Below are 15,520 nucleotides of genomic sequence, written 5' to 3'. Positions count from 1 at the left end.
TTCTTGTCTTTCCGTTAAAGCGGAGGTGAGAACACAGCATGAAATGTCCCCCTGAGGAAGGGACACGATGGGAGAGAGACGGACAAAGAGAGGGAGGGAGGGAGGGAGAGAGGGAGAGAGAGAGGGAGAGAGGGAGGGATGGGACTGACAGAAAGTGACAGAAAAATGAAACGCGATGAAAAATAAGAAGTAGAAAAATGGCAAAAAACAGTCACAATTTAACATCACCGTGCTGTTTTGAAGCCATTCATGTAATTACAAGCTGTAATTATTTCTCTTCTTTGCAGTTTTTCCTGTCAGTGGCAGAGTCCACATTCCCAGACTGGATTCAGATTACCTGTGCGCACAGGATGTATTCACAGGAAATGATGCAGCACGTAATCCCCTTCACCCTCCCACAGCTGTATCACAGACCAAGTTTTCCCAACATCCCCTGACGTTTCACATTAAAAGCGTCCACCTGGTCAAACACAGGGGCTTTTATTGTGAAGCAGTCACAGGAAACTCACTGTGTTTGATACCTCGGTTGGCAGGGACCGTTTTGAGCTTCTCGAGGTAACAAACTCCTTTTCACCTGACCTGCTCAGTGTGGGAAACCTCAGCTCTAAGTGTGATGGCGGTTTCAGTCGTCGATGGCCGACTTGTCAAAGTGCTGACCGCCTGACAGAGCAGCTGCTCAGCGCTTTTCACTGCGGAGTCAAACCTCAGTGACAGCAGATGCTGTGAATTCAAACAGAACAGAAATCTCGTGGATTACAACTACATTCTGACAAACGGGAATCTTATTGTTCATTAAATGTTGATTAGTGTTCAAAGACTTTTCAAACATCCAGCGGACGAGCAGCAGCAGCTTCATCTGGCTCTCGTCTTCAGTATGAACGGGTTCAACCAGAATTCAACCAGCACGCAATTTAACCCGATAACTTTGAGCAAACCCTTGTATTTCATGTTACCTCCATTTGATTTCTGAGAAACTACAACTGATGTTTTTTCTCCCTTAAAGGTCAGACACTGTGGATAAAATATGACAAATTTGGTCATTCAGTTGTTGCCTCCTTCCTCTTCAAATGTGAGAGGAAGAGATAGAAAGTGAGAGAATCCCGTCACGAGAGAAAAACTGAACAAGTAGAAGCAAGGAAGAGGATGATAGCAAAGAGAGACTTCCTCTGTTTGGCAGTCGGAGAAATGGAGGGATATTTATAGCTAACAGCATTACAGTTGCTTCACCGGTCACGTCAGAGAGACCGGAGGAGAGCAGCGAACGAGGGATGAGGAGGTGAAGAGGAGGACGAGGAGGAGCGAGAGGAAGGAGAGAGAGAGAGGGAGGCTAAGGATGTCATGATGCTGGCATTTGAAAACACCGTGACAGATTATCACGCCGGATTTACACGCGTGACTGCAGATCCCGACCCACGCATACACATTCCATCGTTCTGTAACCGCATCCAGACTGACTGTTTCCACTATTGATTAATCTGCTCATCATTCGGTTCAGAAAATGTCAGAAAATGTCAGTCGTGTCCACGTGGGCTGTAAGACGGTTGAGGAATTCCAGTTTGATGTTATCTGTGTTTAAAAGCGATTCGTGGCGACTGACGCTGATGCATCCATCCATTTTCTATATCGCTTATCCGTCAGGGTCGCGGGGGAGCTGGAGCCTATCCCAGCTGACTACGGGCGAGAGGCGGGGTTCACCCTGGACTGGTCGCCAGTCAATCACAGGGCCAACACACAAAGACAGACAATCACGCACACTCACACCTAGGGGGCAATGTAGAGCAGCCAATTAACCTAATGTGCATGTTTTCGGTATTGTGGGAGGAAGCCGGAGAACCCGGAGAAAACCCACGCAGGCACAGGGAGAACATGCAAACTCCACATAGAAGGGCCCAGACCGGGATTCGAACCTGGAACCCTCTTGCTATGAGGCGACAGTGCTAACCACTGCACCACCGTGCCGCCCACCGTGTGAATCACTGACTCAAGGAAAATCAACATCCTGTCTTTCAAATCAAGACATAAAGCAAAGATGACTTTGCTGATCATTTGTTGTGTGAAAACTTTATTGAGAGGCACACAGCAGCAGCACCACAAGAGTGAGTGTGTGTGTGTGTGTGTTTGTTTATGGTCAGGTCAGCCTCTGACTCAACTCATCACTCACCGGAAACTTTTTATTTTCACCTCTTTCATCTCTTATTTTCATCTCTTCTTTTTTTTCTGCGTGTGGTAAAATATTTACTCGTCAATATACAAGTAACCAAGTCAAATCAAATCTGAAAATCACTGAAGTCATTTATTTTTTGTTACTCTGAATGCGTGTCAGGATATTACGGCGTCTGAGTCACCCCTTACAACAATGTGCTGGTTACATATTAACCATTAAGGAATGTGACCGAGAACGTCAGCTGATACTCGCCATGTTTTCTCTGCGTTATAATCAGTAAAATCTGTTTTTTTAATTGATGCATGTCAAACAAGATATGCGCCAATACCAACATATACCGATTATACACCCGGAGATATCTGTGCGACGTCGATAACGGCTGGTATAAAATGAACTGAGGAAAGTGAAAAGGACTCACATTAGGGAAGGTGTAATCAGTAAATGTTTCAGTTTCAAATTATAAATCAATTTGCCGATTGTTTTTCTGAACACTTGAATGCGAGTCTGAATGTCTCTCGTTTTGTCTTAGCGACAGTCCAAATCCCACAGGTGACACATTTGAGACGATGGAGGAGGCAGACATTTTGGCATTTTTTGCTTGAAAAATGAATTAAATGATTCATCGGTTATGGAAAGAGTTGCTGATTAATATTCTGTCTATCAGAATTGTTGCCAGTTAATTCTAATTTCATTCTCAAGCCGTTCATCAAACGAAAACACTAAACGTGTTCTGCTTTCAGCTCCTGAAAGGTGACGATTTACTGAAGGATTCGTTTGACTGCACACTGAATATCTTTGGACTTCTGGACTGTTCAGTGGACAAAACAAAACATTTAAAGACGTCATCTTGGACATCTTGGAAATGAGCTAATGGGCGGGTCAGCCAATAAGGATAATGTTAATTAGACTCAGCACAAGAGACAAATAAGACAGCAAATGAAACAGTTCAGAAAGTTCAGTTTTTATGTCGAAAGTAGAAGAAAGAAACTTCTGACAAGATGTTCCTGTTGCACACTGGGATGTTTGGCTGCACAGCTGTGTATTAGGATCAGCTGATTATCACACACACGACCCCAGTCACCTTGTGTGTGTGTGTGTGTGAGTGTGTGTGTGTGTGTTTACCAAACACTGGAACAGGCTCACCTCAGTCATGGTGGTGAAAACACACACACTCATGCATTCATCTCCCAGCAGACATACACTCGCCAATAGAAACAGTGTGTAATCATGTAGTGATGCAACACACACACACACACACACAGAATCTCTCTGTGGATATGAGGCTGCAGGGTGTGAATGCAGTACTTCAACACTGAAATATTCACACACACACCGGAGACTGCAGGACTGAGCTGTAACACACAACCTCGCTGTACATGCCAGACCCACTGCCACTCTGTGATTAATTTATCTCGCTCACACACGTTCAGCTTTCAGCTTGTGTGTTTTAAGGTGTGTGAGTGTGAAGCTCGGGAAGCCAAGATGAGTGTGTGTGTGTGTGTGTGTGTTAGTGGAAGGTGTGGCTGGTCCCAATGAGTGGGTGGTTCCTCCACCATATGGTCACTGGACTCTACACACACACACACACACACAGACACACACACACACAGGGATCTGGCCTTCGCTCCCTTCACTATCAGCAGTCGTCCTCGCTGATATTTTTATGTTTATGCTCGGCTTCTTTGAGTGCTTTCTGTTGTCAGGATTTTCAGACAACCAGCAGGTTATGTCACATGATTCTCATTCTAATCATTTGCACTGGGGGAGTTTCCATCCTAAGAAGCCTGGAAATACGGAACTTTGCTAGAAATCGCTTATTCATTCACAGTGAAGGTTGTGGCTTCGACTCTGAGCACGACCTCCCGTCACGCACGCCGACCACGGAGGCTCGAGGCCGATGCCGCTTCGGCGTCGCTTCTCTTGTCCCACCAGCTGGCGAAGACGTGTGTGCTACCATAACACGCAATGTTTATTTCTGCAAGGTTTCCAACAGCACGAGTGTGCGACCGAGTCGAGTGAAGCAGCAGCACGACAGACTGTAAGAGCTACTGACCGCAGCAAACACACTCACACAGATCAGAGCTGACAGGAAACAGATTCAATTATCCCTGAATGGAGCTCCACCTGTAAAAGCTTCTTCCTCCTCCTCCTCCTCCTCTCTGATCCTGAACCATACTATTAACAGCTTAGTGAAGCAGCGTCAGTCTGTCTTTCATGTGCCTTCACATCAGTGAGGTAGATAAAATAACCGAAGAAGGAACCTGGGATCACAGCTTTCCTCTGGGTTGTGGATCCAGCCTCTGGTGGAGCAGAGTGATGGTAGTTTTGTGCCGTCGGGGTCCGTCTAGACGTCGTGCTCAGCAGCTCCAGGAGCCTTCCAGGCAGACAGACCATCCATTATTCAGCCGCTGGCAGGCTTCGGACTGCTCGACAGCCAGTATTACTATTTGTGTTGGTACTGAGGCGTCAGCACCGCAAAGACAAATATCCATCATAATGAGCCATTTAGATTCAGTTTAATAAAATGAAAATGAGCAACGTTTCTGGTAGCAGTTGGAAGAAGTAATTTGACATTTTGGGAAACTTTGATAAACTAAACTCTGAACACTGTGATGCCGCTGATTTACGTCTGTACTACTGACACGTAAAGATGGCCGACGTGCCTCCACTTCCTCACAGCAATCTGCTGTCTGTAACATTAAAAATAAAAAAAAAGAAACGGCCAACAAAATAGCTACAGCAGCTTTAAAGCAAAACAGCTCGATTTTGTGTCTTTCTTTTCTTGATGCTGAATTCACAAAACCACTGAAATGTGGGCTAAATATTACAACTTTTTCCCCCCAAATCTCATTCAGAACAATGAAACAATGAGACTGAAGATAAAACACATGACTGACACGACGTGGACATGAAGCGCATCGTGTCTCGTCCCTGTCAGTTACTCACACTGCAGATCAGCAGGTCTAATTCACTCAGAGATCAAAGCAACTGTCTCAGGGTTTAAAATATCTTCAATGACAGGTGAGCCAGAAACACACACACACACACACACACACACACACACACACTGTCCTCTCTCTCCTGAAGTAACTGAGCCCAAAGCCACAGGAGCCAAATGGGTCATTAACTCCTCCCGGTCTTCCTTTCTGTCCCTGCCACGCTGTCGAGGTGTCAAAGCGACAACTGGGTGGCCTCATGCTTCACGTGGGGCCATAAAACACTCCTTTAGCCACGCCCAGGTCTCCATGGCAACAGCTGTGCCGCCACTGCCTTACAACCAGAACCCAGGCCATGGTTTCAACCTGCTGCCGCTCAGCCAAACCACAAGGTCTGGAAACACCCAAGCAGGTAGTCCTGATGAGCCGTAACGGGTGTCCAATCAGCAGGGAACGCCCCAGTGTGAATAAAAGAATCAGAGCCTCCGATGGCGTTTGTGATCGGCTGTGATCGCACTCTCAGAGCTGCACGCTTCAGTTGGGAAAGCGGATTTCTTACGTAGTCGCAGGCTCACTTGCGGACACTTAATTGTCCTCGTGGTTAACCTCTATGATTCAGACTGACAAGCTCCAAAGACTCACGTTATGGGATTGTATGTTTAATACTTCCTGAGTGCACGCTGCGGTCGGCGGCACAGCCTGGAAGCAGCTCCAGATACGATCAAACGCAGATCTGATTCACTGTTTGATTCACTGCCAGTGTTTTGAGACCAGTGGACCCAAAGTCCTTTTTGTAAGCCAGCACATAAACCCTAATGGAGATCCCAGTTTGTTAAAACCAATTCCAGCTACATGAACAGTTTTGTGTATGATGTAATTAAGCAGTCATGAAAAACTGGCTTCTGCCTTTGAGCTGAGTTTTGTTTTCCCACATTTCTAATTTAAAAGCTCATTTCAGATTCAGGTCTAAGATCAGTGACAAGCGGGACTGAAGAGCTGAATTTTGTATGATGTAATTATGAACCCAGATAATTATTAGAATGAATTTTCATAAACAAATCTAACATCTGAACACTGAAGAATGTTCTTCTACACACTCTCAGGAGTCTGAGTTGGGGTCCTGGTTTGAATATGAACTAATCCTCCCTGACAGGCCATAACCACAGACTCCATTCAAATTCAAAGGCTTTCAAACTGAGGTGCAGGAACTCTTGGGGTCCTTTGAGGGACAAACCAAATGACAAGCCAATGAAACACTTTCAGTCAGCTTCACACGCTTTCAGCTCCTCCATATCCAGGAAAGTGAGGGCGAAACCTTCTATAACAAGCAGGCAAAGGGCAACGTCAGTCCAACTCGGCCGGAGAAAAACTGCACTGAGAGGCAAAGAAATGAGTTTATTTATCCAGATGAGTCGAAAGGTGTTGGGTTGGAAATTCAGTCTGCGTTCATGAGATGGGAAACAATCCCCCCCAAAAAATGTCAAAGAGTTAGAGTTAGTGAGCTCTGGAAACACGTGTTCATATTCACACGGATTCAAACTAGAAGACAGAGTGCAGCAATTAATGATCCAGCAGGTGAATCCACAGGGAGCACAAAGGGGAACCGAAAAGTCCCCACGGAGTCCAGCAGACACGTCGGTGGCCTCGCAGTGGGAGTAAAGGAATATTACACAGAATAATGTAAGAGATAGGAGTGGACTTCTGATTACACATCGATGACTTCCCTCACTGAAACTTATTACACCAAATAAGAAATTAGAAATGGAGTCAAAATCAGAGCTTTGTCACAGTGTGTGCTTGTTCCTGGGCGACAGCAGAAAGGCTCTGAGCACCGCATGGACCTTCTGATGAATCATGTCAGAGGTATCCTTCAGGGATGGAAAAGGGAAAGCTGGCAGGATTTCTTTCTTTCTTTCTTTCTTTCATTCATTCATTCATTCATTCATTCGATACTCGCCCGCGTTATCAGTTTGCCAGTAAAAGGTCCCATGCTATCACAGCCAGCTGATAAACTGGGAGGAAACCGGCGTAATAAAAAAATAATCACACCATCCACCTCCAACTGTAGTAACCCCGTCGTGGCCGACTTCAGCTCCGCTTTGTGGGGGCTGATGGGCCTGCGGGCCGTTAATGCATGGATGTGGATCAAGAATGAGGGAATAATAGTGTGATCCCAGCCTACAGTAACCATTAACCCCTTCCTACTCTCAGGCAAACGACTCCCAAATTCACAAGGCACCATGCCCGGCTGAGAATGGAGGTGAGGGCTAAATCTGAGCTTTAGAAATAAAGTCGAAAGGCTCACTCACCACTTGTCTGGTCGCAAATGTAAATCCCAGAGTGTTGGGTGATAATTTCCGACAGCGGGACACACCGTCTCATGTATTCGGCAAACTCTGCTCTCCTCTCGGATCAGCTCCGCTCCGCTCTGTCGCCCTGCTGGTTGGTCTTTTTAACAGTAAACTTGCCGATCCCAGGCTATTGTTAGCTAGGCACAGAGAAGCCTGCTGCACAGAAACACCCGCCCTCCTACAGCCAGCTCCGGACACGCCATTGGTTCGTTTCAGAATTGTCCGTCGCTGATTGGCTGGTAAGGATGTCCACTCAAAGTCCTGGGGCGGGCAGCGGCGCTGGGTCGCAGCTCTTCAGCAGAGACTGGGCGATGGTACATTCAAATACAATGAAGGAAAATCAAACATCCCATTGCTATTCAAGCTCTCGTTAAGGGCGTTGCATTCAAGTGTTACTCTGTTACTCGATTCAAAACTAGAAAGAAGTAGGAATTTAAAAATTGAGCACTAATTTGATGGATTTATATGACAGGAAAAGGATACTCAGTACGAACTTTTTAAAAAATAATAACTTAATCTACATATGTTGAACGTCTATCAGGTATAGCCTATTAAATTAAAACAGAACAGCAAAACAGAATGTTGGGATTACTTTTATTTTGCTATTAAAAATGTACATGAAATGGAAATTATTGAATTAATCAATTAAGATTAACCATATTGGAAAAAATATTTTTGACCAACATCACATGTGTGGTCACAGACAACATGGATTATCCTGCAGCTTTGTCTCTCTGCAGTCCAGTAAACTAAAAACACAATGACTTCAGCTGAAGAAGGTCAAATCGTTTACAGTATAACTATCTGCAAACGGAGTTTCTGCGTTTCTGACCAAGACACCATCGAGTTCAATCTGAAAGTCTTACTGAGGTGGAAAAGACTGAATTTCATTGGTGGACACTGGATCTTGGATGGAGGTTCTCAGTCTGTCAGTCATTTTGTTAAGCTTGTCCTTAATGGGCAAAACATCTCAACATTTTAACAAATGTTTAAAACTTCAAACTGATGGTGAAGACGTTGTTGCTTGTAGGATTAAACACTGACTTTCTTATAACATGTTTGCTCCCCTCAGACCCTCTTACTTTTAAAACAGAAATCAAACAACAAGCCTGGATGCAAACAAAAGGTTCCTTCATTGGAAAAGCAATTCAGTTTGATATTTGATTTCCTTCACACCAAATAAAAAACAACAAAAAAAATGTGATAATCATCATTAAATTCTCGAAGAGAATTGGCTCCTCAAAGCACACTGCTCAGTAAACCAAAACACAATTTATTTTCTTTATTGTGAGGATGAAGTACTAAATAAGGTGACGAGACAGTGACATCTAGTGGTGAGAGTGAAGACCTCCGTGAACGTTTCAGCGTAGGCCGAGCTGCCTGACTCTGAAAGACAAAACCCAGAAACAAACAGACATCTGAGCCTCCTGCTGTCTGCTCTCATCATCCAAACAGGATCCGCACATCCTTACAACTTCCGCCTGATCCCCAGACCTGCTGATCAGAAGCTCGTCCGAAGGCGTGAAGCAGGGACGTTTGCCTGCCTTCTCTCATGACCTCAGCCATTCAGACTCTGTGGCGAGAGGAGAGACGGTGATCACCCACCTCCTGTTGGAGGAAAGGTGGAGCTGCTCTGTCTTCAGAAAGTCATCTCACTGCTGTGTTTGTCATTTCTGTAATTATCATGAGCGACACATCTCACACACAGACATGTAAATGTAATCAAATGATTTGATTCCACGAGAGCAGCCAGTCAGAGTTTCACAGGTTTAAGCACAAACTTAACAACGATGTCACAAACGTGATGAAGCATTTTCATCATCTCCTCATCCTCCATGATAAGGATGGGACGGGACAGCAGGGACAAGTGTCCTGTGTGAGGAAGGACACGAAGTGTGACAGCAGGAGGACAGAAGAGAGGCAGACAGGGAGGACAGAGAAGCAGGACGGGAGGAGGAGGAGGAGGAGGAGGAGGAGGAGAAACTGGGGAGCTCATCCACTTCCGCACCATGTGAGCTCCCCGGACTGGAGCTCATTTGCTCCCGGTTGGACCAGGCATCCTCCGGGACAGAGCAGCAGCAGCAGCAGCAGCAGCCCGACACGGCCGAGGCTTCCGTCCCCCAGAGGAAGCGACATCCAGCGAGAGGGAGACCGCAGGCCGACCATGACCGCAGACGTGGCGGTGTCTCTGTCGGTGCTGGCGGGGATTGTCGCACTGAGCGCCCTGAGCCGCACGTTGCTGAGCAGGGCCCTCGCGGACACCGGGCTCTCTGTGTACGCGGTGGAGCTCGTGTCCACCTTTCAGCTGTGCTGCTGCACGCACGAGTTAAAGCTGCTGTCCGACGTGGGCGGCATCGAGCCTGGACTCGCGCTCACCTTGACGTACCTGTTGGCCGTGATCCACGGGCTCACCTTCAGCGGGGCCATCGGTAACCCATCCGGGGCGCTCGAGCACGTCTACCACGCGAAACTTTCGGGCGGGTGCGCCCTGCGGCGGATCGCGTGTCAGTTCGCCGCGGCCGCCGCCGCGCGAGCCGCGCTGCCGGTAGTCTGGGGCGTTGGGCTGTCAGACCTGCACGTGCGGCACAGGATGCTCGGTTATCGGTGCATCAGCGCCATTCAAGCGCCGCTGCCGAAGGCCACCGCCGTGGAGCTCGCGTGCGCCTTTGCGGTTCAGACGGCTGTCACGCACACGCGGTCGGTGGAGGAGAAATACCGCGTGCACGCCGTGGCTGCGGTCATCGCCACAGTGGTGTACGCAGGTACGACAGCGACTCTGTTGTTTGTGTGAACGTCATGTGAACAATCGTGTCCGTATGGACTCAGGCTGACTGATCAGACCGATCTGAGGTCAGCCGGAGTCTGCGTGTTGCTCATTGGCACTTCAGCAAATGTTTGAGTTGTGTTCTGCTGTGGATTAATGCAAATTAAATGCACCGAGGCCCAGAGGAGCGACACGAAGCTGCAAAACCAACCAGACAAACGAGTCAAAGTGAACGTGAACACAGCGTGCTCACAAGCTGAAGACCAAATGATCACGTGACATGACTTTCTAACCACCTGGTGTAGAAGAATTTAACGTAATGTCCCGTTTGTCCTCGAACATGAACGCAGCTTTACTGGCGTCTGTCAGAAAAACAAGTTTTGTGGCTTTGAGGGGAAGCAGACGTGCAGACTTAGTGTGTAGACTGAGAAAGTTCCTGTGTCACGTGTTTCAGGTGTGTGTGTGTGTGTGTGTGTGTGTGTGTTTTCAGGAGGCCGTGTCACAGGAGCAGTGTTTAACCCGGCCTTGGCCTTCTCCACTCAGTTCCCCTGCAGTGGAAACTCCTTCCTGGAGCTCTGCCTGGTCTACTGGCTGGGTCCACTGCTGGGTAAGAATCCCCCACCTGCACTCATGTCAGGGTCTCTGCAGGTCCTGAAAAGGCTCAGGAACTTGACAGTTTTATAGTCTTGGATATACTTGGAAAAGGTCTTGTGGGACACTCTGACGTGCCACGCAGGTGTGTGGACTGACGCAGGTGTGTGCTCTCTAACGAAAACAAATATCTCGCTGTTCCAGGTGTGATGAGCTCCATGCTGCTGTTCGACAAAGTCGTCCCTCTGCTGCTGAGGACGCCGCCGTCTCTGCAGACCAAGAAGAGCACCTGAGCGGACAGACTGTTGGGTCAGAAGAGGAGGAACACTGAGAGGAACTCACCTGAGCGCCTCACATGCAGTGGACCGCGAGGGGACATCCGGCCTGCAGGTGGCTCAGGCGCTGATTAAAGAACTCACTGAGCACGTTTTAACTTTCCAAGGTGATCCGTCAAACACTGAAGGTCCCTGCTGTCCCAGAGGTCGTTTTAAAATGTCTGCACGCCTTTTTTTTCTTGGATCAATAAAAACATGGCGGAGTTAAGCTTTGAACGTTTAACTCCGCCCACCCAGGCTGCTTTTCAGGCAGCATCACAGGCAGTCATACTTGATTTTGAAGGTCAGACTGGACCCACACGTGCAGTGAAAACACATTTAGTGTCGTAGTTGTGATAACCTGCACTGAGCCGAGTGTTGTTTTTGTCTGACAGGATGGTTTACTTCAGCTAATTCACTCATTATTCAGCATCCTGAAGGAAAGCTGAGAGCCTGAGCACGATAACATTGTGACAATAATATTAATGACAATAAATCAAGCACAAACTCGTACAAAAACTATGCATTTATTGACAATTTCTTATAAAGACTTTAACCTCCTCGACAGGAATATCAGATATTAAGTTGGTCATCAGGTACAAAACAAACACAAAGTCAAGAGTTTAGTTTTTACAGTCAACAACAGGATTTGGGCCGAAGCTCAATCGAGTTCGGACGACTTGGACAAATTAGTGATGAGACGACAGCCGGAGGAGCAGAAAACCTACAACACAACAGGACACACGAGGGGAGCCGCAACAGGTGAGCTCAAGCACGCGAGGAAAGGTTTGTCTGGTGGAGAACAGGAAGTGCCCGGAACAGGAGGGGAGTAAAGGCTGGGAGCCGTGAGGAAGTGCTCCAGTCACATGATGCAACACCGGGGCTCTGATTGGCTGCTGACGGGACTTCCATCTACAGAGAGAAGGTCACATAACAGAAGGATGAGCCACAGCACACACAGCAGCAGCAGCAGCAGCTGAGTTCACTTAGTTACCAGTGCTCGACGTCCGCATCCTCAAACTGACCGGCCTCCGTCGCTGCTGCATCCACCTCCATCCCGTCTGTCAACCAACAAAACAGTCAGACCAAACCTGAACAGAGTCTCAGAAACAGTTTCACTGCAGGTTTGTGTAACAGAGCGCAACATCAGATCAAATCTCAGTCTCCTCTGTGACCTCACAGATACTGCAAGTGCTGTTGGATTCAACACAAAAAGCTCAACATCAACTGAACCGACCTTCTCGTTTTCTCCAAAGTGACCGACGATCGTTTTCACTATCAGCTATCGAGGTTTAAAAACACCAGAATTCCCCTTTAAAAAGGTGCCGCACAGGCTCCGTTGGTCAAACACAACCTTCCCCTCAGCTTCGTCACGATGGCGCGTGTGCGGTACAGACGAGGTCACATCAACACACTCATTCTGATGCTTTGAACTGGTCAAAGATTTACGGATGAAATTGTCACTCGCTCAGCGCTGACGGAGTGTTGGCTCCGAGCGGCTGAACGGCCTCTGAACAAAGCGGCCTGAATGAAAACGATTCTGTTCTACAGCAGGAACTCGAATGCTGTCAAATGTTTGGTCCTTTCCTTTATTTTCTAAAACGACCAACGATCGAACACATCGGACTCGATCTTCTGTCCAAACTGCTGTGTGAGCGTTTGACTCAAACCTTCGAACTCGCCGCTGGTTTCTTCAGTCCGGACTCCAGCCATGTGGTACTGCTGAGCGACCGACTGGGCTAACATCCCCTCCAGCCTCTCCAGCGTGGCCTGGCCCTCCTGCGTGAGCGCCGACAGACCCTCGTCACAGGTGTAGAAGGTGGGGACGTCAGCGTGGCCGTGCTCTGGGTGGTGGAGGACAGCAGCAGTGAGCTCGGTGTGGACACGCTTCAGTACAGTACAGCCAGAAGACGTTTGGAAACGTCCATTAACGTACAGTATCTGTCAGTAGAAGACGTGTAGTGGAGCAAATGTGAAGTGTTGAGTGCTGGAAGTCTCACCTGCCTCTGCAAGCAAAGAGCCCGGACACCCAGGGAGAGACGGACAGAGACAAAGACAAAGACAGAGACAATTCATGATCAGTCAACAAACTTCTAAACACAAACAAGTGAATTAAATCCTCCCAGTGAAGTGAAAACTAACAAAAAGCAAATTAAAGCAAATTACATGACAGCAACAACATCTGGATGCAGTGAAAGCACAACTGGACACGCTGGTTATCTCAGAGACCCATCAGAACGCTGTGTTGTTTACTGTAAAAGCAGCCAATCAGAAAGCAGCGTGGGCGGGACAACAGACAGAGTGAGTTTTGTGACTCTCTGTGTGCACCTCCTCACCGGCCTCCTCCACGTCGTACTCTTCTCCTTCGAAGTCGTTGTCGGAGTCGTCGTCGTCCTCCGGGTCGGGATGCAGCGCCTGGCACTCGCACATGGCCGAGAACATGGACTCCACTACATGTGACACACAAAGTAAGAGAGACTGGCGGCAATGTGGACCCCCTGTGCTCAGGAACCTCAAACGCTGTTACACCGAATCTCCAAAGTTTGCTTCTAAATAATTTATTTCAGAACTTGATTTTATTAACATCAACACACTGACTGGGTGTGCGGTACGATGGTGCGGTTACTTACGCGCCGCCTTGTCGCTGGGCACAAATCGAATCTCCGTGATCGTTCCTTCCTCATCGTCGTCGTCGTCACCTGCGCTGTTGCCGCTGTCGTCATCGTCTTCATCATCAGCTGCTTTCTCTGCCATTTCTGCCTCATTCTCACCTGAGAGGATGAAAACAAACACGCCGTTAGAAACTCGCGGATCATTACGTCACACTGTGGTTCACGTCACTGAGCGTGTGCGTGACACAGGAACTGTTGATGAAAACTACTGAAGGCACTAAGCTGCTCAAACATCGCAGGAAGTTAAACACGTTCATCTCGCTCAGAAATGTGAACGTGTAAAAGTGTTTTGTTTCTCTGTGCGTCTGGCACACAAACATGAAATAAAAACATTTTCCTTTGTCCTGTGGTTCATACAGACGCTCCTTTGACCAAACAATTTAACAAACACGTGTTTAGATGAAGGAGTTTTAGCCATCGGTGGCAGATTTTTGGCACAAAACAAAAATTCCTTTATTTTCTGACATCATGCAGAGAAAACAGGGAAGACAATACGGATTTTATTCTCGGCGGCGCCCTCACCTCCGAGTTTGCCGTTGACCATGACGTACAGATGTTCCTGTGGGTACGCGCTGACGTCTCTGGAGATGGCGTGCAGGCCGATGGTGGGATACTCCAGAGAGAAACCCAACCCTGAGCCGTCGAACCACGACAGGCGCCTGAGGAAAAGAAAACACAAAACAGACATAAGGGAAGGTAAAGTCAGAAGTGTTGTACTGCAAATGGAGGCGAAGCTGCAGCTGTACTGAATGATCCCAAGATTATTTTCTTCCTTTATTTGCTAGTTTCAACTACTGAATGTCAGAAAAATGGTGAAATTTTTCCACTGCAGTATCCCAGAAGCCGAGTGAAATCTTCAATCGCTCAGCTCCCATCGCATATGGGAAAGCAACAAATGTTTGGCACTTTTACCCGATGAACAACACTGAATCAATTAAGTGACTGTCGGAAGAGTCAGACTTCCGTCGACTGACTAACAGAATAACTGATGAGTTTAGTAAAGCTCGGTAAGAGTATCACAATAATCCACGACACTCCGTAATGTCACGTCTGCATTTCTTCAATAGCAATTATTTTGAAAAGGACTACACCGGAAGTGCTTGGCACGAGGAGTAGCGGCGTGTGCGAGCACATAGCCGTTATTACATTTACTGCCCAGTATAACAGCGATTAAACACAAAGTCTGCATCAGGCACCGGTGAAACACTAACGTACACGTCAAAACGGCTGGTTTAAAGAGCACAAACGGGCGCCATGTTCATCACTTACGTTTCGGCAACGTAGAGCGTCCCGCAGCCGAGCTTCTGGCCGTCCATCACCGCCGTGGTCTCGGCTTGCTCATGTCGCACACCCTCGGTGGGAGGACGGAGGTTTTTCAGTAAAACCATCGTCCGCGAAACCGGTTAACGTCTGCGGACAAGAAGCTGTGTGCCCTCTTTCGTGTGACAAAGCCTGCTAATGTAACCCGGGATAGCGTCTCGGTAAATTAATGCTCGACAGCTGGAGGCGGATAAACTGCTTCGAAGCCTGCTGCTGCGCTTCTTCTCCCGGATTAACCAAACCAGGCCGAGCCGTTCAGAGAAGCCACCACAAGCAGCGAAAAGTGTGAAAATAACAAGTTAGCCAAATGTTGTGGAAGCTAGCGGTGCTACGCTGAAAACTCCTCAGCTGAAATATCGCGGCAACATTGTCGACGTTTCCGCGACGCTTCTTCTTCTTCTTCGTCTC

General features: G+C 47.7%; 3 protein-coding genes across 3 annotated transcripts in view; 1 reads left to right on the top strand and 2 right to left on the bottom strand.

The window, feature by feature from the left end:
• The window catches only part of pak1 (p21 protein (Cdc42/Rac)-activated kinase 1), a 35,723-nt gene extending 28,115 nt beyond the window's left edge, over nucleotides 1-7,608 (bottom strand). Inside the window, exon 1 of the mRNA XM_046388190.1 lies at nucleotides 7,410-7,608. The gene's annotated coding sequence lies outside the window, so the exon portion shown is untranslated. The remainder of the gene's footprint in view (nucleotides 1-7,409) is intronic.
• A 1,838-nt stretch (nucleotides 7,609-9,446) lies between these two features.
• Nucleotides 9,447-11,611, top strand: aqp11 (aquaporin 11). Its single transcript, XM_046388298.1, has 3 exons — nucleotides 9,447-10,213; nucleotides 10,706-10,822; nucleotides 11,011-11,611. Exons 1-3 carry the CDS (start codon nucleotides 9,616-9,618, stop codon nucleotides 11,097-11,099), a joined length of 804 nt encoding a protein of 267 aa, XP_046244254.1. The 5' UTR covers nucleotides 9,447-9,615; the 3' UTR covers nucleotides 11,100-11,611.
• Nucleotides 11,612-11,631: 20 nt separating this feature from the next.
• clns1a (chloride channel, nucleotide-sensitive, 1A) lies at nucleotides 11,632-15,520 on the bottom strand. Its single transcript, XM_046388299.1, has 8 exons — nucleotides 15,062-15,520; nucleotides 14,315-14,451; nucleotides 13,751-13,891; nucleotides 13,457-13,570; nucleotides 13,121-13,126; nucleotides 12,791-12,964; nucleotides 12,115-12,181; nucleotides 11,632-12,032 (listed from the first exon to the last, which is right to left on the bottom strand). Coding segments are annotated over exons 1-8 (759 nt in total). The 5' UTR covers nucleotides 15,181-15,520; the 3' UTR covers nucleotides 11,632-12,031.

The sequence above is a fragment of the Scatophagus argus genome, chromosome 5, assembly GCF_020382885.2.
Source record: "Scatophagus argus isolate fScaArg1 chromosome 5, fScaArg1.pri, whole genome shotgun sequence".
NCBI lineage: Eukaryota > Metazoa > Chordata > Actinopteri > Scatophagidae > Scatophagus > Scatophagus argus.
Note: the sequence above shows the minus strand (reverse complement) of the source record. Positions and strands in the feature narration are given on the sequence as shown.